Source organism: Cervus elaphus, chromosome 12 (assembly GCF_910594005.1).
Source record: "Cervus elaphus chromosome 12, mCerEla1.1, whole genome shotgun sequence".
NCBI classification, from domain to species: Eukaryota; Metazoa; Chordata; class Mammalia; order Artiodactyla; family Cervidae; genus Cervus; species Cervus elaphus.
In genome coordinates, this window is record NC_057826.1 from 42537453 (window position 1) to 42560471 (window position 23019).

Consider the following 23019-nt stretch of genomic DNA (forward strand, 5'->3'; position numbering starts at 1 on the left):
TGTATGATTATAATAACAACAGCAACTAAAACCACTCAAAGAAACAATTCCATCATGGACTTAGAATTGACTCTTCTATACAATATTAGCATGGTATCCTTTTTTTTTATTCTTTTACTTTTAATCTATGCATACTGTTAAAATACATTTTTTAGGCAGCATATATTTAGGTCATGGTCTTTCCCCCAGTCTACTTCTGCCTCTGAATTGAAGTGTTGCAACAGGAGCTATGACCTTGTTGACTATGGCCATATGAAAACTATGGCCTGGTTGATGGCTTGGTTTTGAAAATAATATTTTATTAGAATATAGCCACGTCCGTTTCTTTATGCATTGACTGTGACTTCTTTTGTGCAACAACAGAGTAATGGAGTTGCAACAGATATGTCGTAACTTGCAAAGGGAAACTATTTATCATCTAGCCCTGTAAGAAAAGGTTTGAACTTTGGTTTACACCATTTACATCTAATGTAAAGATGGATATGGTTGGTTTAAATCTGTCTTGCTGTTGTCTCATGTATCCTTTGTTCCTTTTTTTCTCTTTTGCTGCTGTCTTTTGAAGGAGTGAAAGTTTTTTTTTTATAAATTCACCTTATTTCCTTTGACTGCTTAGTAGTTAAAACTTCTTGTTTTTTACTTTAGTTTATAATGTGCATCTTTATCACAGTTCACCTTCAATCAATACACCGTTTATACACAGTGTAAAACATTGACAGAATACTTTCATTCCCCTCTCCTGGGCTTTTTAATATTTTTGTCATTTATTTCATAAGTACATGTGTTATAAACCAAAGTATTTGTATTATTTTGCTTCAAGCAATCTGATTATCTATTGAAGACAGGCAAATAGTGAAGTAAAAAACTTTATATAATTAACAACCGTTTTACCATTACTGATGTGGTTGACTCTTTGCTGTAGATCCAGATCTCCATGTGGTACCATTTTCTTTTGGCTTCAAGGACTGACTTCCTTTACATTCCTTTCACATTTCTTCTGCTTGGATCTATAGGTGACACATTGTTTGACCTTTTGTATATTTAAGATTTCATTTAATGTTTAGGCATATTTGGTAATCAGTTGTTTCTTGGTTGGATTTTTTTACTCCAGTAGGTATTGAGGTATAATTGGCATATTAGTTTTAGGTGTTGTTGACTTGAAAAATAGTCACAACCTAAAAGTTGAGAGGAAGTTTTATTTGGTGGGAATTTTTAAGACTTCAAGCCCAGGAGACACCATCTCAAGTGACCCTGAAGAAACTCCAAGGAGGCCGGGGAAGAGTCAGGTTATATAGAAGTTTGCCACAAAGGGCAGGTAGTCTGAACATCAAAATATTTTTGTTAATTATGGAAAACCAGATATCTCAAGTTAAGGAATTTTACACATTTCTATGTATGGGAAGATGCAAAAGTCTGGGCTCACTGAAATCATTCCTATCATATGCATCTCTGCTATCGGAAGCCACTATCCTGACTTCCTCTCTCCCCCGCCCAAGCTCCTCAAGGCTCACCCTGGGTAATGGCTGATGGCTGCTGAATAGCAGATATTTTTCTTCCTGGGTGCCCTCTGGGCTCAGTTCACATTAGGTGGGCTGGAATCACTGATGACTGTGATCCTGATTTACTGATATGGCAGGAAATTCTCCATTTCTTAGTGTACAACATAGTGATTTTATATATGTGTGTATATATATAAGCATATATATATATGCACATACATATGTAATTCAAAATGATCATCATAATAAGTTTAGTTAAGATATATCACCTGCCATAGTTTAAAAAAATTAGTAAAAATGTTAAGACCTACTCTCAGAGCAGCTTGCAAATATGTAAAACAGTTTTATAATCTATACTCAACATGTTGTACATTATATCACCAGGACTTATTGTAAAACTGGAGGTTTATACCTTTTCACTCCCTTTTCCTAATTCTCCCACCAAGAGACTCCTCTAAGCACCACCAATCAGGTCTGTGTCTGAGTTTGGGATTTTTATTTTATTTAAAAAAATTTTTAATGGTGGAGAGTTGCTTTACAGTGTTTAAGTTTCTGCTGTACAGAAGGTAAATCAGCTTTCTGTTTGGATATCCTTCCAATTTAGTTCATCCTGGAGCAAAGAGCAGAGTTCCCTGAGCTACACAGTAGGTTCTCATTCGTTATCTACCTTAGACATAGACTCCATGGTATAAATTGTCAACCCAAATCTAATTCTTCCCAATGCCCCTTTTAACCTTGAGGTCTGTAGGGTTTGTTCTGTTTCTCTAGATCTGCTTTGCAAATAAGTTCATCTATACCATGTTTCTAGGTTCCACACATGTGTTAATATACAATAGTTCTTTTTCTCTTTCTGCCTTAACTGAACTCTGTATGACTGTCCCTAGGTCCATCCACGTCTCTGCACATAGCATATTTCATTCTTTTTTTTATGACTAATAATCCAGTGTATATGTACCATGATTTCTTTGGCTCTTCCTCACTGATGGACATTTGTGTTGCTTCTATATCCCGGTTAAAGTAAATAGTGCTTCAGGGCACATTACAGTGAATGTAGCTTTTTCAGTGATAGTTTTTGTCAGGTATATGCCCAGGTGTGGCATTACTTGGTCTTGTGGTAGTTCTAGTCCAATTTTTTTTAAGGAATCTCCATACTGTTCTCCACAGTGGCTGTATCAATTTATGTTCCTACCAAAAGTGTAGGACAGTTCCCTTCTCTCCACACTCTGTCCAGAATTTCTGGTGGTACAAATAATATTTAATTTTTTTGGATGGTATATAATTGCTTTACAATATCTTCCTGATTTCTGGTGTACAACAATGTGAATCAGCATTCCCACCTCCCTCTCACCATCTCCATCATCCCACTTAAGTCATCACCCAGAATCAAGCTAAGTTCCCTGTGCTCCATAGCTGCTTCCTACAAGCTGTCTATTTCATACGAGTTAAGTGTATGTATATCAATGCTACTGTCTCAATTTGGGCCACCCTCTCCTTCCCCCACTGCCTGTCTTTTCCTGCCCTGCCTGAAAATAGATTCAGAAGTATATATATCTCTTTCCTAGAGTCCATATATATGAATTAACATCTATTTTTCTCTTTCTGACTTACTTCACTCTGCATGACATACTCTGTGAGGTTCATCCACTTCATACACTAACTCAGTTTCATTTCTTTTCTTGGCTGAGTAATACCCTCCATTGTGTGTATATATAGCACAACTTGTTTATCAAGGCAGATGACAATGGACATCTTGGTTGCATCCAGGTTATGGTTATTGTAAATTGTGCTGCTTTGAACTGTGGGGCAAATGTGTCCTTTACAATGATGGGTTACCCTGGATACATGGCCAGAAATGGATTGCTTGGTCATATATTAGTTTTATTCCTAGTTCCTAGTTTTTTAAGGAATTTCCATACTGTTCTCCATAGTAGCTGTATAAATTTACATATCCACCAAGAGTATAGAAGATTCACTTTTATCTACACCCTCTCTATCATTTATTGTTAGTAGTCTTTTTGATGATTGACATTCTGGCTGGTATGAGAGGATACCTCCTTGGGTTTTGATTTGTGTTTCTCTAATCAATGGATTCCCCTAGACCTTCAGCAGCACAGAAGCCACCTGCCATGCAGGAGATACAGGAGATGTTGGTTCAATCCCTGGGTAGGGAAGATCCCCTGGACAAGTGGGTGAGTACCCGCTCCAGTATTCTTGCCTGGAAAATTCCACAGACAGAGGAGCCTAGTGCACTATAGTCCACTAGCTGGCAAAGCGTCACACAGTTTTGAGCAGACACAGCACCAATAATCTCTTCTTTCCTGCAGCCGTTAACAGGTAGGGGGTCAAATTATCTGTGAACAAAGGCACATTAATCCAACATTCAGGCTGAGGGGTTGGCTTACTGAGGCAGGGCTATATGTATGATTATAATAACAACAGCAACCAAAACAAGTCAAAGAAACAGTTCCAACATGGAGTCAGAATCGGTTCTTCTCTGCAACATTAGTATGGTATATCTATCAGTTTCTATTCTTTTACTTCTAATCTGTGGGAATCATACTGAAATCTTTTTTTGTAGATAGCATGTATAGATCACGCTATTTCCCCATATTTACTTCTGCCTTGTACTTACTTACTTCTGCCCCGTATTTCTTCTGAATTGAGGTACTTAAGGGACTAATAAACTATGGCCTGGTAGATGGCCTGTTTTTGAAAACACTGTTTCATCGGAACACAGCCATATCCATTCCTTTATGTATAGACTGGCTGCACTTCTGCTACAACAACGGAGTCATGTAGTTGCAAGAGAGACTTCATAACTTAAGCAACAGGAAACCACTTACCTTTCGGCCCCTTAAGTTTACACCACTTATATCTAATGTAATGATCACTATGTTTTGTTTACATCTACTGTCTTTCTGTTGTCTCATGTGTCCTTTGCACCCTTTTTCCCTTGTGCTGCTGTCTTGTGGATGAGTGAAAACTTCTATGTAATTTCGCCTTATGTCCCTTCTGGCTTAGTTGTTCTAAGTTCTTTCTGTGTTCTTTCACTTTAGTTCAACTGTGTATCTTTATCACAGTCTACCTCGACAATATACCATTTTATATGCAGTATTTGACAACATACTTTCATTCTCTTCTCCTGGCCTCTTTGATATTGGTGTCATGTATTTCACCAGTGCATATGTTATAAAACCAGAAATGTCTGTATTATTTTGCTTCAGGGAATCTGGTTGTCTTTTAAACAGAGGTAAAGAGTGAGGTCAAAGTCTTTATATAATTTCCCAATATACTTACTCTGGTGTTCTTAAGTCTTTTGTGTAGGTCCAGACCTCCCTGTGGTACCATTTTCTTTCAGCTTGAAGGACTGATTCCTTTACATTCCTTTCACATTTCTTCTATATGGATGTGCAGTTGACAAATTGACCATTTTCATATTTGAGACTTCATGTTTAGGGGGAGCAGGCAATCAATTTGTTGGCTGGATTTTTCCCTCCAGTTTTATGGACATATAATCGTAATATAATGTTAATTTTAATCCATACAACACAGTGATTTTATACATATTTTATGTATATAATACATGTAATGTGAAATGATCACAGTAAGTTTACCCAACATCTGACATACGTAAAAAATTTTTTTGTGATGAGAACTTCCAAGACCTACTCTCTTATCAGCTTACAAATCAGCAATACAGTATTATCATCTATATTATCTATACTCAGCATGCTGTAACTTAAATACTCAAGACTTAATCTATAACTGAAAGTTTGTTTCTTATAACCACTTTCTTCTTTTTCCCCTACAACCAACAACCTCCTCTTGCAACCACCAACCAGTTCTCTGTCTATGAGTTTGGGGGGTTTTATTTTACTTTTCATTTTTTATTAGTTTTTTAATGGAGTATAGTTGCTTTACAATGTTTGCTTCTTCTGTAGAGAAATTGAATCAGCTATATGATTACACACATACACCTAACTGAGCTATATGTGTAAACATATACACATACGGACCATATACACATATAGACTTAACTGATCACATGGATCACAACCTTGTCTAACTCAACAAAACTATGACCATGCCATGTAGGGCCAACCAAGACATATGGGTCATGATGGAGAGTTTAGACAAAATGTGGTCCACTGGAGAAAGGAATGGAAACTACTTCAGCATTCTTGCCATGAGAACCCCATGAACAGTATGAAAAGGCAAAAAGATACGACACTGAAAGATGAGCTCCCCAGTTCGGTAGGTACATAATATGCTACTGGAGATGAGTGGAGAAATAGCTACAGAAGGAATAGAGAGGCTTTAGTGATTAGAAGTGCACTGCATGTTGGGGTCCCTGTGTTTTCTTGAATGATAGATTTCTCAGAACCTAGAGCCAGGTGTAGAAATGTCAGATCCTTGACTGACCTCTCTTGATAGTGTTTGGGCAGGTATTTGGAGGCTGTCCTTTCTTCTGGGCATCGACCGTGTATATTCCCAGGGATAGGTAGCAGGGTTCCTTTCCTCCAGGCCGTCTCCTACAGTTACTGTTGGTAGCCCTGTGAGGATGCTAACTACACCAGTGGGATTTGATTTCTTGTCGCCCTTTTGTGATGGACATGCCTGCAGTCATTAGGAATGCAGAAGCACTTTGGTTTCTTATTGAGGTTTAAATTTCCTGGTTTTGATTTTTCCTTCAAAGGTGTGAAGACAATATAGCTGTGGCAACTGACTTCCTGAAGTTCCATCTTGGCCAAAATTTATCTCTGCAATACCCGTCCCAGGGCAAGTCCTAAGGGCAGCCATTATGGTTAACAGCACCCCATGCCCCGTGGACGCCAGGTGCCCCTAAGCCCTGGCTGTCCAGTTGTACTGACAGGACATGTCCACAAGCGGGTAGCACTTTTCCACATCCACCTCGGGGTTCCTAGTGCAACCAGAGCCTTAGGGAATGTCAGGTTGCTGGGCTGTGCCTTCCAGTGCAATGTGTCTGAGCAAACACCTAGGGCCTTTTGTCCCATGACTTCCTCTCCTTAAAGCTATACACTCCCGCATTTTAACTAATCCCAACAGGGCCAGAGCATCCAGATCTAGACACCAAGGTGCCTAGGAAGCTGCACTGTCAGGAGGGAAGCTTGAGCTGGGAACCTTAGCACCAGGAGAGGGTGGAGGTCAGTTGACTATTGCTTCCAAGATCCTCCAGGCCTTGATTCCACTCCAGACTCTGGTCCCAGCCAGAGCTGAGCAGACACTAGAGGTTGAAAAGGGGTCTCCAGGAAGGGCACCCTGCCAGGCTGTCTCAACCTCACCCTGTCCCAACCTGGGACACAAGCCTGCGTAGACTCCTGGTATAGGAGAAATGTCAAATAAAGTAGGTTCGAGGGGATACAGTAGGAATTGCTTTTCTTTTCCTTTGACATCGTGCCCATTTTGTATAGTCGATTGGCTATTCTGTGCTTGTTGTCAGTGTACAGACCTCTGATGCAGGTATGATGGTAACTATAGGGTGTATCTATGTTTCTGGTTTTTTTGGTCACAGAGCTTCTTGCAGAAGGTCATGTCCCCTGCTGAGCACAAGGTCCTTGTGGATTATCTATGTCTGACCCAGTTTTCAGTGTATATGAGGAAGGAAAGAGACTATCTCTGTGGGTTACCTTTAGAGATCGCCATTTCTGTGGTCGGGTCAGAGGTAGAAACTTCTGCGTGTGTGAAAAGCAAATGAAAGAAGAAAGTAAGAAAGCTGATAATTCTGGTGGATTATCTATGATGGATACAGATTTCTCTGTTTCTGCTAGGCTGGACCCCTTAATTCATCCCCACCCCCTTCATTTGTGGATTTGTCTTTTTTTTTTTCTGGTTCCCTTGGTATAAGACAGAACTTTCTCAGGGTCTCTCTTTGGGGGTGTAAATTCGATCCTATGTTTATTTTTCTTTGGTCAAAAGGGGGACATCATGAGTCCTGTGGTCTTCAGCTATCTGGCTGAGTCTCTGGAGCATAGGATCCTTCCATTTCCATTCCTGTGGCTTCCAGGAGCATAACATCCCTGTCTCTCAGTGGGTTTTCTGTGGCTGGGTAACAGTCCATCCCTTACAGGCAGCACATCTTGCTGAAGCTCTGACGTATCGGTGAGGATTTTGCTGTTTCTCTGTCTTGGTTCCTGCGAATATTGCTGCAGTGCATGTGGATGTGCACGTCTCTTTCTGAATGATGGGTTTCCGGGGATTTAAGCCCAGGGGTGGGACTGTCAGGGCCTAGGCTTAGCCTCTCTTGAGAACTTTTTGGCAGGCATTCTAAGACTGTCCATTTTTCTGGGAGTTGGCAGTGAACCTTCACACCGACAGTGTCGGGGGTTCCATGTGCTCCAGCCCCTCTTCCGCACTTAGCGCCTGTAGCCTCATGACAATGCCTAACTTGCCTGGTGGATTTGATGTCTCCTCGTCCCTTGGACTGGTATTCCTTCAGGAATTAGGGATCTTGAGTCTTCTGCCCTGAGTGTGGTATTATGTGCTTTTTGCTGTTCCTTCCAGTGTGTGTTGGAAAATTTACCTGTGCGGTTGGCCACCTGAAAGTCCAAGGTGTTTGGAATATATCTCTGCAATACCTGCCGCAGGTCAGGTCCTAAGAACAGCGGTTATCATTCACAGCTCCCTAAGCCTTGTGACTTACAGGTGCCCCTAAGCAAGTGTGGTGCTATAATACAGCTAGTGTCCACAAGGCTACAGCACTATCCCTGCCCACCTCAGGCTCCTGGGTCAAACAGAGCCATAGCCAAAGCTAGCTTCCTAGGTTTGAATTTGAGTGGAATATGCCTGCGGCAAACTTCTTGGTCTTGCTCTCTCTGTGATTTCCCCCGGTGCTTTACAGGCCAGACCACCAGAATAATCAGATCCCTGGCCTCATCAAAGGGGCTGGACATGGAAGCCTGGCGTGCTGCAGTTCACGGGGTCGCAAAGAGTTGGACACAACTGCGTGACTAGACAGACATGCGACACATCCTGCCCTATATAGGTAGCCTGAGGCAGTTGTCCTTTAGGGACTGGATAAGAGTCTCTCACAAGCTTATTTCCTCTAGCTCTTTGTGTCAGCATGCATACTCTTAACTCCCTTAACTTGGGGGGGTGGGGAGTGGGGGTGTGTGAAGCCTAAGTTGAAGAATCCACCATGAAGTCCAAAGACACATCTAGAATCAGTAATATGCCTACAATATATTTCTCAGAGAGTCCATGGGAATCTGTGAGAAGGATTTCTCTGACGGTAAAGCGTCTGCCTGCAATGTGGGAGACCCGGGTTCCATCCCTGGGTCAGGAAGATCCCCTGGAGAAGGAAATGGCAACCCACTCCAGTACTCTTGCCTAGAAAATTCCATGGATGGAGGAGCCTGGTGGGCTACAGTCCATGGGGTCGCAAAGAGTCGGACACGACTGAACGACTTTTTAATTTTCAGGGCAATATTTACAAAACAATGCCAGGGCTATGTGAGTTTGAACTCAGGAGTGAAACTCATTTGAATTCTTACATTGGAGAATTATAATTTAATTTGAATCTCAACTGTCTTACCTATAAAATAGGTATTTCGAAATCTATTTATCACTAACAATAGAAACAATGCCTCATGGGTTTGTTTTGGGGGTTCGAGCATTGATGCTTTCACTGCTATGGCCTGAGTTCAATCCCTGCCTCACGGAACTAAAATCCCACCAACCATGTGGTACAGAGAAAAAAGGAAGAAAAAAAAAAAGGAAAGAAAGAAACAAGGAAAAGAATGACACTGGATTTTTTTTTTGTCTTCAAGACCAGCAAAAACTTTGGAAATCTTTTACTAACATGCCTGCCTTGCAAGAAATGGTTAAAGTTCTTCAAGAGATAGAAAATTATATGGATCAGAAACTCATCTCTACATAAAGAATGGAAAAGAAATAGAAGAAATAAATGTAGGTAATATCTTATTTTTTTATTCATAATTGATTTCCATACGTAACTGTTAAAGGTAATAACAGAGACAATGTACTGAGATGATGGAAAATGGAAGTGAACGATAGCAACGTTACAGAAGTGGCAGAGAGGAACTGGGAACAGTATAGTACACCTGTACTACCTATGAAGCAGTATATTATTACCTGAAAGTAATTTGTGGCAAATGTATAAGAAAAATTTTAGAGCAGCCACTTAAACTCCTTTTACAGAAGTATAACAGATTTAATAAGAGAAGATAAAGTTGAATCACATTAAATGCTCAACTAACACCAGACAAGGCAGAAAAGATTTTTTTTAACTGCAACAAAGAGAAAACAGTTATAGCTGTATTAATATTTACCATGTTCTTATCAATAATCACTTTAAATGTAAATGATCTAAATATACCAATAAAAGACAGTTAGGATTTAAAACAAAACCTAAGACCCAACACCTACTTTAAAGACACAGATTAAAAGTAAAGAAATGGAGAAAGGTAAACTAGGCTAACATCAATCAAAAGAAAACTAAAGTAGCTTTGTTAATTTCAGACAAAACAGACTTCAGAACAAGTAAAACAGATCCACTTTTTTAGATTCATTTCCCATATAGGCCACTAGAGTATTGAGTAGAGTTCTCTGTACTATACATTTGGTCCTTATATTTTATATAGAGTATTGTGTATGTCAGTCCCAATCTTCCAATTTATCCGTACCTTCCCTTACCCACCTGGTAACCATAAGTCTGTTTACTACATCTGTAACTCGACTTCTGTTGTGTTAAATAAGTTCATTTGTACCCTTTTTTAGATTCTTCATGAAAACAATATCATATGCTATTTATCTTTCTCTGACTTCATTCAGTGTAACAATCTCTCGGTCCATCCATGTTGCTGCAAATGCATTTTTTTACGGCTGCATAATATTCTGTTGTGTATATATATACACCACATCTTCTTTATCCATCTTTTGATGAACATTTAGGTTGCCTCCATGTTCTGGCTGTTGTGAAACAGTGCTGCAATGCACACTGGGATGCATGTACTTTTTGAGTTACAGTTTTCTCTGGATATATGCCCAGGAGTAGTATCACTTCATGCAGATCAGAATGGCCATCACCAAAAATCTACAAACAATAAGTGCTGGAGAGGGTGTGGAGAAATGGGAACCCTCCTACACTGTTGGGCTGGAATGTAAATTCCAGCAGCCATTATGGAAAACAGTATGGAGGTTCCTCAAAAAAAAAAAACTAAAACTAGATTTAGCATATATGATCCTGCAATCCCACTCCTGGGCATATATCCAGAAAAGATGAAAACTCTTAAGTTGAAAATACATGCACCCAGTGTTCACAGTAGCACTGTTTACAACAGATGAATGGATAAAGAAGACATGGTGTATATATACACAATGGAATACTATGCAGCCATTAAAAAGAATAAAATGCTGCCATTTGCAGTAATATGGATAGACCTCAAGATTTTCATACTAAGTAAACCTTCAGAGAAAGACAAATGATATCATTTATATGTGAAATCTAAAAAAATAATACAAATGAACTTATTTACAAAACAGAAACAGACTTACAGACATAGAAAACAAACTTACAGTCACCAAACGGGTATGGGGGCTAAATCAGGAGTATGGGATTAATAGATACACATCACTATATACAAAACAGATAAACAAGGATTTACTGCAGAGCACAGAGAACTGCATTCAATATAATGGAAAAGAATTGGAAAAAACACATGTAACTGAATCACTTTGCTGCACACCTAGCACAGTACTGTAAATCATCTACAATTTTGAAAAATTTTATTATCTTACAGATTGACCAAATCACCAGGTACTATTTTAGTATAATACATACAGTGATGGGGGGAATGTAACATATAGAAGTTACTGTATGCAGAACTGTGGTAAGTGTATGTGCATGTATGCTCAGTCATGTCCGACTCTTTTGTGACCCCATGAACTGCCGCCCACCAAACTTCTTTGTCCCTAGGATTTTCCAGGCAAGAATATTGGAGTGGGTTGCCATTTCCTCCTCCAGGGGATCTTACTGACCCATGGATCACATGCTTGTCTCCTGCATTGCAGGCGGATTCTTCACCTGCTTAACCATTGGGAAAAGCCCAGGTAAGTGTATGTGTATGCTTATAATTTTTGTCGAATTTGTGTTCCTATGTATTTAGGCATCCTCCCTCCTCTTTTCTTCACCAGTCCACATGAGGACCATCCCCAGCTTAGCTCCTTCACCAGTGTGGACACCAAAATGCACTCTTAACTTCAATCAACAAGAAGATAAAGTAATATTAGTTCTTACCCTACTAAACCGCAACATCGCGCGCCTTCTGTCTGGTCACCTCTATATCCCGTTTCCTAAAATGGCTTCTCATATAGAAGACACTCATAAATATTTGCAAGTGAATGAACTGCCTAATATCTTAAGAATTTTCCAATAGTTAAGCAAAGTTTTATTAAAGTTAAAATGATGTCACTGTTATAAATATTATCAAAGAATGCCACACCAAACTGAGATAAAACTCTAACAAATAACATTTATTTTTCTTTTACATATGTATTTCACAGCCTAAATACCACACTGCCTTCAGAGAAAGGTGCTTTGATGCCATTGTATTTTACTATTTACCACACAGGCATTAAACATTCTCATTAACATGATGAGACAATTTGCTGGTAAACATTTAAACACACAGACACTGGTTTCAATATTTCAAGAACAAATTTTTGGTCATAACCAAGAAGTACATCAAAATATGACAACAGTGGCTAATATTTTTCAAGCAAATAATATTTAACTCTGCATAGTTTATACAATAGGCTGTGGTAATAAATAATATCACCAATCTCATCAACTATTAACTGGCCACAAAAAGCCTAACATTCATTTTAATTATGATATGAAATGCTCTACTGGTGTAGTTTCAACATAGCCTTCAAATGTTGGGGGTGTTTAACCTTGAATAGTGAAAAGAATAAGTACTAAATTAGACTAAAAAATGAAGTATTAACTTGGTATGTTTTGGTTAACTACAAATATGTCATGTCCACGTATTACATTCCTAACATGAAGGCAAATATTTAAATAGAAAAACTAGCAGTCCAAAAAATGTGAATGTGCAAATTGTGAGGAAAACATTGCATTTAAATTTGCACTCATTTGCAAATTACAGTACTAGCTCAGTATAAACACTAACAGGAAAAATATTCAGCAGGAAAGAATGGGAACAACCTCTCACAGCAGAGAACTAGTCACTGCACATGGCTCCAATGTTTCTGGTGACCTGGAGCTTCTAACTCCTTTTGACTGTTCTTCATTCAACAAAGGAGACAGCAGGCATGCTACAATCAGTGGTAAGAATAGGAAGAAAAACCTGAAACAGCAACATTTTCTTCCTAGATTTGGTGTAAAAGTCCTTCTCATTATTATAACTTAGTTACAGGCTAACTTCTAACCTTGATTGTTTTCTGAGTCAGGTTTGCTAAATGCTGTAAAGAATAGCTACCCTTCATACAACACTAGGTTTTGCTTTATTTAAATATTGTCAGCATGATAAAAGGTTACATGCACAGTCATTCTACCAGCCCACATAGGCACAACTCGGCCTAACGTTCACCTTGGATCAGAGTCTACACAGAGATTCTCTGTATTGTTTTCAATGGGTAAACAACTGCTTGGAGAGCAGAAATGCCTAATAATTTCTGCAGGGAGTTTTTAACTGAAGTGTTTATAAAAATAAAGCCCCAACCTTTAAGCCTACAGAATGTCAAGAATTCTATGAGGGATGTTAAAAGCACTGGGCAAAACCCTGGTTTTCAATGTCCCGTCTGCCCCACAGGAGAAGATCCGGTTGCCCTGGGTGATGTCGATCTGCATGACTCCAGCCCCCAGGTTCCTGAATATGGACTGTTTAGCGTGTTCATTTTTAAATGAATGAATTAGGCCACGGCCTGTCAATCTCCAAACCTAGTTTAGAGGAAAACGTGAAAACAAACTGTAAGTCTTTTAAGAAAGAGACGAGAAACTTTCAAAACCATGGCCTTCACTTGTGTTCTCCCAGCCCAAATGACCTCTTTAAAGCCCAACCTTCCCCTCAACGACCTCTTTCCCAAGAGCTTATTTAATTAGAAATAACAGCACTCACAGGGCTCATTTACTATCCTTACAGTTCCCTGTACCTTCTTTCAAATTCTTTTCACATCCTCTTGATTCATATTAACCATATATAACCCCATCTCTAGTTCAATTAAATACATTCCTAACATACTAAGCTTTGGCCCTGGGGCAGTATAAAAGAACAGTACTGCCTCACTTATCTGGAAATCTCAACTGTGCAAAATAGAGTCAGGGGCTGGAGACAGAGGTGGGGAGAGGGGAGGAGGTCCCCAGAAACTCCATGTGTTAATTAAACACATAGAGTTCTTTAAAGCTTTTTAATGACCTGAGAATATACTGAGTTCATCTGGTTTTCTAGGTCCTAACAGGAACCACACAGAAGGAAGGAAGGAAGCAAGAGACAGTATTCACATGAAGAGGGTGGTGAGTTTTTTGCTTTGGTTCCCCTTCCCAATCAGCCTTGACAGAAGATAAACGTAATAGCACATTCACACATCTCTCATACTGACTCACCTTGATGTTACCTTCTGCTGAACCTGTAGTAAAATATTCCTCACAGGGGTCAAGAGCCAATGCCTTAATAGCAGAGTCATGCGCCTGGAATGTGCGCATTAGCTGTCTCTGCCTGATGTCAAAAATGCAGATGTATCCTTTCCTGCCTCCAGATATGAGGAGTTGCTGTTTTGGCGCATACTGAAGCACCGTGGCACCATGATCATGGCATGTGAAACCTGAAGAGAAACATCAAGAGCCCTTCCCAAACCGTGTCTACTCTGGCACTGCTGGTAATTTTTAAATACACATTACAGTAATACAGAAATTACTGTCACAGTTTCTCTTCTAAATTTCTATAATCATGAGCAAACTAAAAAGATGGCAAGCACTGACAGAAAAAAACTCCTTATTCTCAGTGTGAAAACACACATATACACAGGAAATTTAAGCCCTACCTAAGCTATACTGTCTCCAAAGAATGCAGAAGCCAAAGTGCAGAGGAGAACAAGCTTCTCAGTGATACTCGATGTCTTTACTAATACACACCAATAACAAGTATTTACCCTTCCACAGTACCTGCTGATACATAAAGCCACATCAAAAGTTCTCTAGAGCACAGGGAACCATATTTAATATCCTGTGATAAACCATAAAAGAATGTATGTACAACTGAATCTCTGCTACATAGCAGAAATTAACATTGTAAATCAACTATACTTCAAAAATAAAGTTCTTCTTAGCAAAGTAATTAAAACTACACTAGTGTGAAAACTGCCAGCTACAAATTAAGAAGCTATCCTTCCTGGGACCCTCTGCATTCTAATATGATTAAAGCTTTAATATTAATTTAAAAGATGTTAATAATTATTCACCAAAAAAAGAATTTTTCAATCAAAATTGAAAATTACATGTCTCAAATAATAAATCTTCATCATAAAAGAAATCTTTGTTTTTTTTTTAAGTCCACCTAGCTTTGTTTAACTCAAAACTTACTAGAGCTTTGAGCACTTTTGGTGGCATTGTGTGGAAGACTGATCTTTAGGATGGCAATCTGGAAACAGTGTCACAAAAGGAATAATGTTCAATTGGCATTGTTCATATTTCTAATTCATCATAAAGTTAATTTTTATTTTATGGTTAGGTTTAATTCTTTAAAATATCTCATTTCTGTTGAGCTCAATAAATACTTTGCCACTAACTCCCTCAATAGTCTTGACTCTGCAACCATATGGACTGAAGCCCACCAGGCTCCTCTGTCCGTGGGATTCTACAGGCAAGAATACTGGCGTGGATTGCCATGACTTCCTTCAGGGGATCTTCCCAACCCAGGGATCGAACTCTCGTCTCCTGTGACTGCTGCATTGGCTGGTGGGTTTTTTACCACTAGCACCATCTGGGAAGACTTGTTAGTAGCACCACTCCCCATACCATATTTTCTGAAGGGAATACAACACAAAGATTATTCTAGCCTAGCTGGATGTCTGTGACCATACATATTTACCTCAGCAAGCCAGCCAGATATTCTAGTTAAATTTTAGAATTTTATTCATTCTATATATTTCTCCATTTTTAACCCATGAACAAACTATACACACTAAATTTACTAGCTAAAACCAGGAAAGCACTTTTCATAGCATAATGAAAATCGAAGAGTTGACTCACCATGAATGAGGCTATTTCCGGGTGTTATCAATGTGTCCCAGAGGCATACATTTCTAATAAAAATACATCATAGACAAGTTGTTCTAAGTCATCACTGGCATAAACTATGTCCTTACAACAAATATTTTTACTTATTGAGTCTTATGGTTTTTTGGTTCACTTACATTTATAAAGTAGTGATTCTCGACTAGGACGAGGGTAGAGGTTAGGACTGAGGATATATCTCTTCCAAGAGTCTATCCTTTTCAAACTACAGGGCTCTGTGTCTCACATGGTCCCACCTGACTCGTCCCCATCTCATCTCCTGGCCCTCTCTCTCTTCCATTATTACTTCAGGGAAAATGAGTCATTATTTCCTGAGTAGAAGAGATGCTTCTCTGTCCCTGGGCATCAACACCACAGGGAAAGGAGAGGCATCATTCATGGGCACATGCTGCCAATGAAAACAATCGGAGGCAAAGAAAATGTTGAGAATGCTACAGTCTCAAAAATCTGCCAGCATTTAACAGCAGTTAAAAAAAATTCCACAAAAAAACTTATTAATAGATTACACAGAGTAATTTTGGCCTCTTTCTGATAAGGAAAACTACTCCAAAGAATTTGTAACAAAGCTTTTGTATATCTGAGGTGGAAAAACCTGACTAAATATAGAAATCCATACTTCCTAGCAAGAGTGCCTTTCTGCCTAAAATAGGCTTATTTCTGGTTTGCATCTTTGTCAACCTACCTATTGTCATTGGAGTGTCCAGATGTGGCGACTAGACTTGAAGAGGTAACAAACGCAAAGTCACTTGTGGCTTTACTGTGGCATTGCCAGCTCTGTGGGAACGAAGTGCAGCTGGGGTTATCTCAGAGCCCAGTGAAATGTGGGACGCCCACACACAACTCTGCCAATCACTGACTACATGCACAGGCTGTGAGCAGTTTTTAAAATCAAGAATAAAGAGTAAATGATAGGATTTGCTGTCACCTGCACATTATTTGGCTAATATCAAACTTAAAGAAGTTCGTAAAAACATGGAATTAAAGGTGATTTTTTTAGATTATGTAACAAAGGGATAAAACACCAAGTACATGAATTTAAGCAAGCAATTTAATTACATTAAGGGCCCAGGCAATTTCAGTGCTTATCTCAAATACATTTAATAAGCTTTAATAATATTAAATCATAACAAACAGCCACCACCCGAAGAGCAACAATTCCTACATGTCCATCTAGTCTTAAACCTGAAGGACTCCAAGTCAAACTGTAACCTTAATATAGATATCTACCTTCCTTACCACCTCTGTGGGCCCTGCCCTCACCCCAGGTAAAGAGCAATAATAAAAAACAAAGTCAAAAGTGGTCCTGCAAAATAACCCACAGGTTTAAGGTTGCCCAAGGCTGCCTGAGGATGTTCCAGAGCAGTAGCGAACCACTTACTGAGACAGACATGACTCTCCTTTTTGGATCAGGTGTGGAAGAACAGAAACTTGGAGGTGAGGAGTCAGGAGGAGCAGGGTATTTAAAATAAAATAGACATTTTTCTGTTTGGAATTATTTTGGTATCTTACAGAAACGACAAAGGCCAGAGGGTAGGTTGATGGTCACTTCCATAAAGACTTTATGATACAGTCTCTAATGTATTAATTTAAGAGAAACATCTCCAGACATGCTCATCTGCATCATCAAATGACTGAAACGGGATTTGGATTAATGGATGAAGTCGCCTATGGGGATTGGTTATTTTAAAATCTAGTAAGTAATACTCTGGAGCAAATTGGCATGCATGGAACCTGTCTGGTTATTACAGTACCTAAAATGAATCACTATAAAACTCTATCATTAAGAAGTTAGAGATTTCAAAATGGATAAAGGTATAATAAAAACGTGTCTTAAATAGTACTACACACAGGGAAGGCCCCTAAAAATTTTCAAATACAATGGTCATCGTTCAAGCTGTGAAAACCAACGTCTTTGCTTATTTTGATCTAGAATGAAGGCAATGATGGGTGCTGGGCTGTGGTTCCTGGCAGAGCGGTCCCTTTCCCAACAGATCTACCAGTGGGATTTGCTGTCTGAAGCAAACACTTCACAAACAAGGCAGCCTCTGCATGTACCCCGGGAATACTGACTGATACTTACTTACCATGTAAGGTTTAGGATTTGATGCAGTTTGGTTTACTTGCCAGATACTCAGAAAACCCTCTCCATCCGCAACACCACACTGTAAGAATAGTGTGAATTAAACACAGCTTCTGAGTAGCCATGTCAAAGGTAAAATCACTTATCAAAAGGAGAGTTACTCAGTCCCACTTTACCAACATCCTGCCTGTACATACGCTCCTGCTGCTGCAGTTCTCAGGAAACCCCAAGTACTGCAAATATCCTGCCACCTTTTAAAGGCTTTTCCAGGCCTATTTCACTGCTTTACTCCGAATTTCTGTAGTATAATTTAGGGGGGGAGAAACCTGGTTTCTCTCAGGTGTCTAACTTCACACAGGGGGACCATCAACACATGCAACAAAAACAGAATTCTTTACAATCACAGAATATTTAGTGTATCTGTAAGTGGATGATTAATTGATCCACACAAAATTCTGTGGATTTATACTCTTATTGAGAGCCAAAGGGCTATATAACAGACACCAAACTGCCTCAGTTCACTTCAGTCACTCATTTGTATGCAACTCTTTGTGACTCCATGGACTGCAGCACGCCAGGCTTCCCTGTCCATCACCAACTTCCAGACCTTGCTCAAGCTCATGTCTATTGAGTCGGTGATGCCATCCAAGCATCTCATCCTCTGTTATCCCCTTCTCCTCCTACCTTCAATCTTTCCCAGCATCAGGGTCTTTTCAAGTGAGTCAGTTCTTCGCATCAGGTGGCCAAAGTATTGGAGTTTCAGCTTCAGCATCAGTCCTTCCAATGAAGATGGACTGGCTGGATCTCTTTGCAGTCCAAGAGACACTCAAGAGTCTTCTCCAACACCACAGTTTTAAAAGCATCAATTCTTTGGTGCTCAGCTTTCTTTATAGTCCAACTCTCATATCTATATGTGACTACTGGAAAAACCATAGCTGTGACTAGACAGACCCTTATCAGCAAAGTGATGTCTCTGCTTTTTAATATGCAATGTAGGTTGGTCACAGCTTTTCTTCCAAGAAGCAAATGTCTTTTACTTTCATGGCTGCAGCCACCATCTGAAGTGATTTTGGAGCCCCCCCCAAAAATAAAGTCTCTCACTTTTCCATTCTAAACTGCCTGCTAAGCTTAAATCTATAGTGACTGAATTTGTTTTTAGATGTAGCTTTACTAGCCATTTATTCATAAATATCCACAATTATTTTCAGATGAATTTAGTAATAACCCCCTAGAACTAACCTTGTTGCCCTGTGAATTAAAATATAATCTGGTGACTCTTGCATTGCCAGCTTGGCGGAAACAGACAAGCTGCTGAGGTCGTGTCCATTCAAACATTCGTACACTGCCATCCTGAGCACCTGTAAGATCTGAGATGCAAGAGGAAAAGCAAAAACTTAAGATATAAAGCTAAAGAAAGGGTTCCAGTACTTCCAATTCTATAAGCCAGCTTCAAAATGATATAGGCCACTCACAGTTCTTTGATAATGAATAAAACACTTACAGTACTGATGGACTGGGTGTGACGTCATTCTTTTAACATTATGGAGATTTCTTTTCATAAGCTTTAAAAGAAGATGAAAATGAATTTACATTGTGGCATCACAGAAGAGATAAGGAAGGATATGCTTCAGGCCACGTCTAATTCTATAATTCTAATAACATTTATTCTCTCACACTGGATTATTACTAAAATAAACCCTGTTGTGGATTTTCTGACCCCCTAAATACATGACACTTGTCTGAACAGGCTGGAGAAGCACAGTCACTTGATGGCTTGGCACTGGTCTGTGTGGACTGTGAGGACACCGAGCAGCTTCATCTAGGGATAAAGGGAACTCTCCTCCAAGTGCCCGTCCCTGAGGACAATCAGAACCATCTCCAGATTCTTCAGAGCAGAACATGAGAATGGGACCCCCCCCCCCCCTTAACTACCATGATTAACAATAATGTTACTGGCGCACTTTTCAAACACAGAGTAGACACGAGTTCCTTTCCGTCTCTGTTTACCACTGTGTGCCTCTCAGTTTGCTCATTTATAAAATGAAAATCACTTAGGTTGTTATGAGAAAAAAAAAAAAGCATGCACCTGACACAAACTCACAGCACGTTAGCTATCGTCATTATGGTGTACTAACTACTTCCTGGTCAGGGCTTCAGATCTTCAGCCCACCATTCCTATGTCAAAGTGATTTAAACCTACTTTTGAGCGAGTCCATATCCAGAAACCACACCTAGTAGTAAATGACATACCACACTCGCTCCCGTGCTAGTCTGTCCACTGCCCAGCCATGGCAGAGATGAAGATGGATGCACCTGACTTGCTGAATAGGATGTTGCAGTGGGTTGATAAAGAGTTGTAGTGGAACCACGATAATCAATATCATCTGAACTGTGGAAAACATTTGTGTGTTACTGTGAAAGTTCCATTTTTCAACACAAATTCCCATTACAGACCTTTTTATCTACCCAAAGGACAGTCTTTATTTTAAAAAAATAAAATGAATAAATATGCATGAGGAAAACTTAGGTAAAAGTCCTTCCTAATCATCGCCAATTTTAGTACTGGTTAGCTTTTTGCATTTAGGCAAAATATAAGTTAAATGTTTGGGGGAATTCTGTAGTACAAATTAGAGCAAATGTTTGTTTTGAAGTATTTAACACAGATTGGCTTTTTATCCTGTACAGAAAAAGATTTTATGTTCTCTTCAAGTACAGATACCCATTTAGAAAATTCATACATTTTAAAGAAATCTGAGTTAAAAGTTTTCCTAAAGTGAGGTATCAGTTATAACATTAAAATGTTGATTTTTAATTGTTACATAACACAGTTCCATCTACCCTGAAGTATGACTGCAACTTAGTTATATTCTATACTAACAAGCAAGAACCAGAACAGTGGAAGAGGCTATCCTAGCACCATTCCCAGTACATAAAATTTCCAAGAGTCTGGAGAAAAGAAGAGGGAGGGCAAACGTGGAGGAGACACCCCAAAATAGGAAAGTGTTCCTGCACTCTTGGTGCGGTGTCCAGAGTTTTACTGAAAAGTAAGGCTGTCTACATTGTTATCTTAAAAAAAAAAAAAGGTATGCTTAAAAGGAGATAAGCAGAAACACTGAAAATTAGTAAATATGACTCAGTCTACTTAATATATAATCTGCTTTTTATCGTAATTATCCAAATCAGCTAAATTTATTTACCATTGTGTAAATTTCTGACATTTCTTTGGAGTTAAATGTCGGTAATTGGCATTAGGCTTTGAGGATTATTCTGACTCAAACCCTAGGAATAGCTCAGGGTCTAATGAAAGAAACAGGAGTAATTTGTACACTGAAGTAAAGGAGAGCCTTTTATTGGCAGCTAAACTAATTATGTTTGTCTCCTTCCCAAATGAAGGGAGAGAGAGACACATAGTTTTCAAGACAATTCAAATCACAAGCATAACCATTTAACAGACTCTTTGAAGAAAGCTATATTTAAAATCAACTACTATACCACATGCAAAACATTTTCGGTGTTAAAAATAAATAAATTGACTACATAAGGTAAGCAAACCTTTTGGATTCTCTGTCATATTCTTCTCCAATCCATATGTATGATTGACAGGCCAGTAGAGAAGTAATATCAAGTTCTTGTACATCATGTGTTGAAGCCAAAACAATTTCATTACCGTTTGCCTATAAAGCAAAGGCAGAGTCAATAATTTTAAGCAATTTCACTAAATCAAAGTACTACATTCTTCATAATGACTAAAGCATTTACCTTGTTAATGGAAAATGCCATGATCATATCCGACTCTTTATGAATGATTTTTGCCTTTCCACCTGGATAGCCCAGATCTGCTTCAACCTACAAGACACACGTCAGTAGTTTTAGTTGTCACAGCACAGCTCTATAAAGATATACATATATCCCACAAAACTTAAAAGGACAAGAAGAAAATGTAGCAGCAGCAAGAAAGAAGATACCAGTAATTTTAGTGTGTTGATAATTAAATGTGGAATTAACTGATTCTCTGATGCACTGTAATCACCCCAATTACAAAATTTCCATTTTGATTACAGGATACTGAGTAACTGTCACAAAAGATTAACTAACATAATTTTCATTAGTGTTTATAAAAGAAAATGTGTCTCTTGTCTCTTGCAAAAGTGTACAAAGATACAGCAGCAAGAATGTGAGAGAAAAAGACACAGGAAGACAATGGAGTCACGTAGGAAATGAAATATTTGTAAACAAGGGTGATGAGATAGGAGTAAGAAGTTGGAGAGAAGAACGGTTAGAAAGGAATGAAGGAGATGGATGAGAGGAAAGTGTTATGCTCAAAGGTGACAGGAAGGAAACAAGAGGCAGAATCAAGAAGGAGGAAACATAAAACAATCATGCCTATAAAAGATTTTGAAAAGGGACAGAAGTGAAGATGGGACAGGAAGCAACAAGGAGAAGAACCAACTGCAAGACAGCTCAAGCCTGACACAGTGGAGCATCTCCTGCCCTGTGCCACTGAGGTGTGTGGGAGCAGTGAGCACTCTGACTCGTTAGCCAGCTGGGCAGATCATGGTTAGTATCAGAGATGAGGGGTTAGCTCCTTGAACCTTAAAGAATGAGCTAAATTTGAGAGCATGGAACACTACCTTGATGTGGCAATCTTCTGCTACGCAGTTTTGTTTGACCTGCTCCACATGTTCTTCTATAGACTTAAACAACACCACATCGTCACAAATGCAAAACACACGCATGAAATGGAATTATAAAAAAAAAAAGAAAATCTTCAAATTGAAATGGACATTCCATCACTTTAAGATGGTAAAAATGAATTTAAAAGCACAACATTAAGGATTAAACTGAGTAAAATGTGATATCATCAGATAAAACACAACACAAAACAGGCAAATTTTATGTATTATACATATAAAAGCAATTTCAAAATAAAAATTCATTAAATTCATTATTTGTATGTCAGTTATATAACCTGGAAGTTCTAACTGTAAATTCAAAAAAACCCAACATTTTGAAAAATAAAACCTATTTATACAAGCAGATGCATTTTCTACTATATAGATTCCTATCCTTAGAGGGGTTTATTTCAAGTAAAAAATGAAAACTTTTTTTTCTAAACACAGATTAAAAGTACTGATAATTATTTCATTCTG

At 38.8% G+C, this 23019-nt stretch overlaps 1 protein-coding gene and 1 long non-coding RNA gene across 4 annotated transcripts in view; one reads left to right on the forward strand and one right to left on the reverse strand.

Moving 5' to 3' along the window:
- Window positions 1–11451: 11451 nt before the first annotated feature.
- On the forward strand, window positions 11452–14493 carry LOC122705030. Its single transcript, XR_006344023.1, has 4 exons — window positions 11452–11585; window positions 13310–13467; window positions 13946–14010; window positions 14253–14493. It is a non-coding gene; the product is annotated as an uncharacterized LOC122705030 (long non-coding RNA).
- The window catches only part of DMXL2 (Dmx like 2), a 169943-nt gene continuing 158911 nt past the window's right edge, over window positions 11988–23019 (reverse strand). The window contains exons 34-44 of one of the 3 annotated variants that reach the window (XM_043920224.1): window positions 22501–22563; window positions 21629–21715; window positions 21422–21543; window positions 20120–20258; window positions 19371–19431; window positions 19109–19236; window positions 17874–17951; window positions 16472–16563; window positions 15745–15797; window positions 14101–14318; window positions 11988–13437 (exon numbers count right to left, since the gene is read on the reverse strand). In XM_043920224.1, coding sequence (XP_043776159.1) covers window positions 13228–13437; window positions 14101–14318; window positions 15745–15797; window positions 16472–16563; window positions 17874–17951; window positions 19109–19236; window positions 19371–19431; window positions 20120–20258; window positions 21422–21543; window positions 21629–21715; window positions 22501–22563 — 1251 coding nt within the window. In that variant the 3' untranslated portion in view covers window positions 11988–13227. Of the gene's footprint in view, window positions 13438–14100; window positions 14319–14553; window positions 15134–15744; window positions 15798–16471; window positions 16564–17873; window positions 17952–19108; window positions 19237–19370; window positions 19432–20119; window positions 20259–21421; window positions 21544–21628; window positions 21716–22500; window positions 22564–23019 lie in introns of those variants that run through there. The other 2 variants (XM_043920225.1, XM_043920226.1) reach the window with 2 other exon arrangements.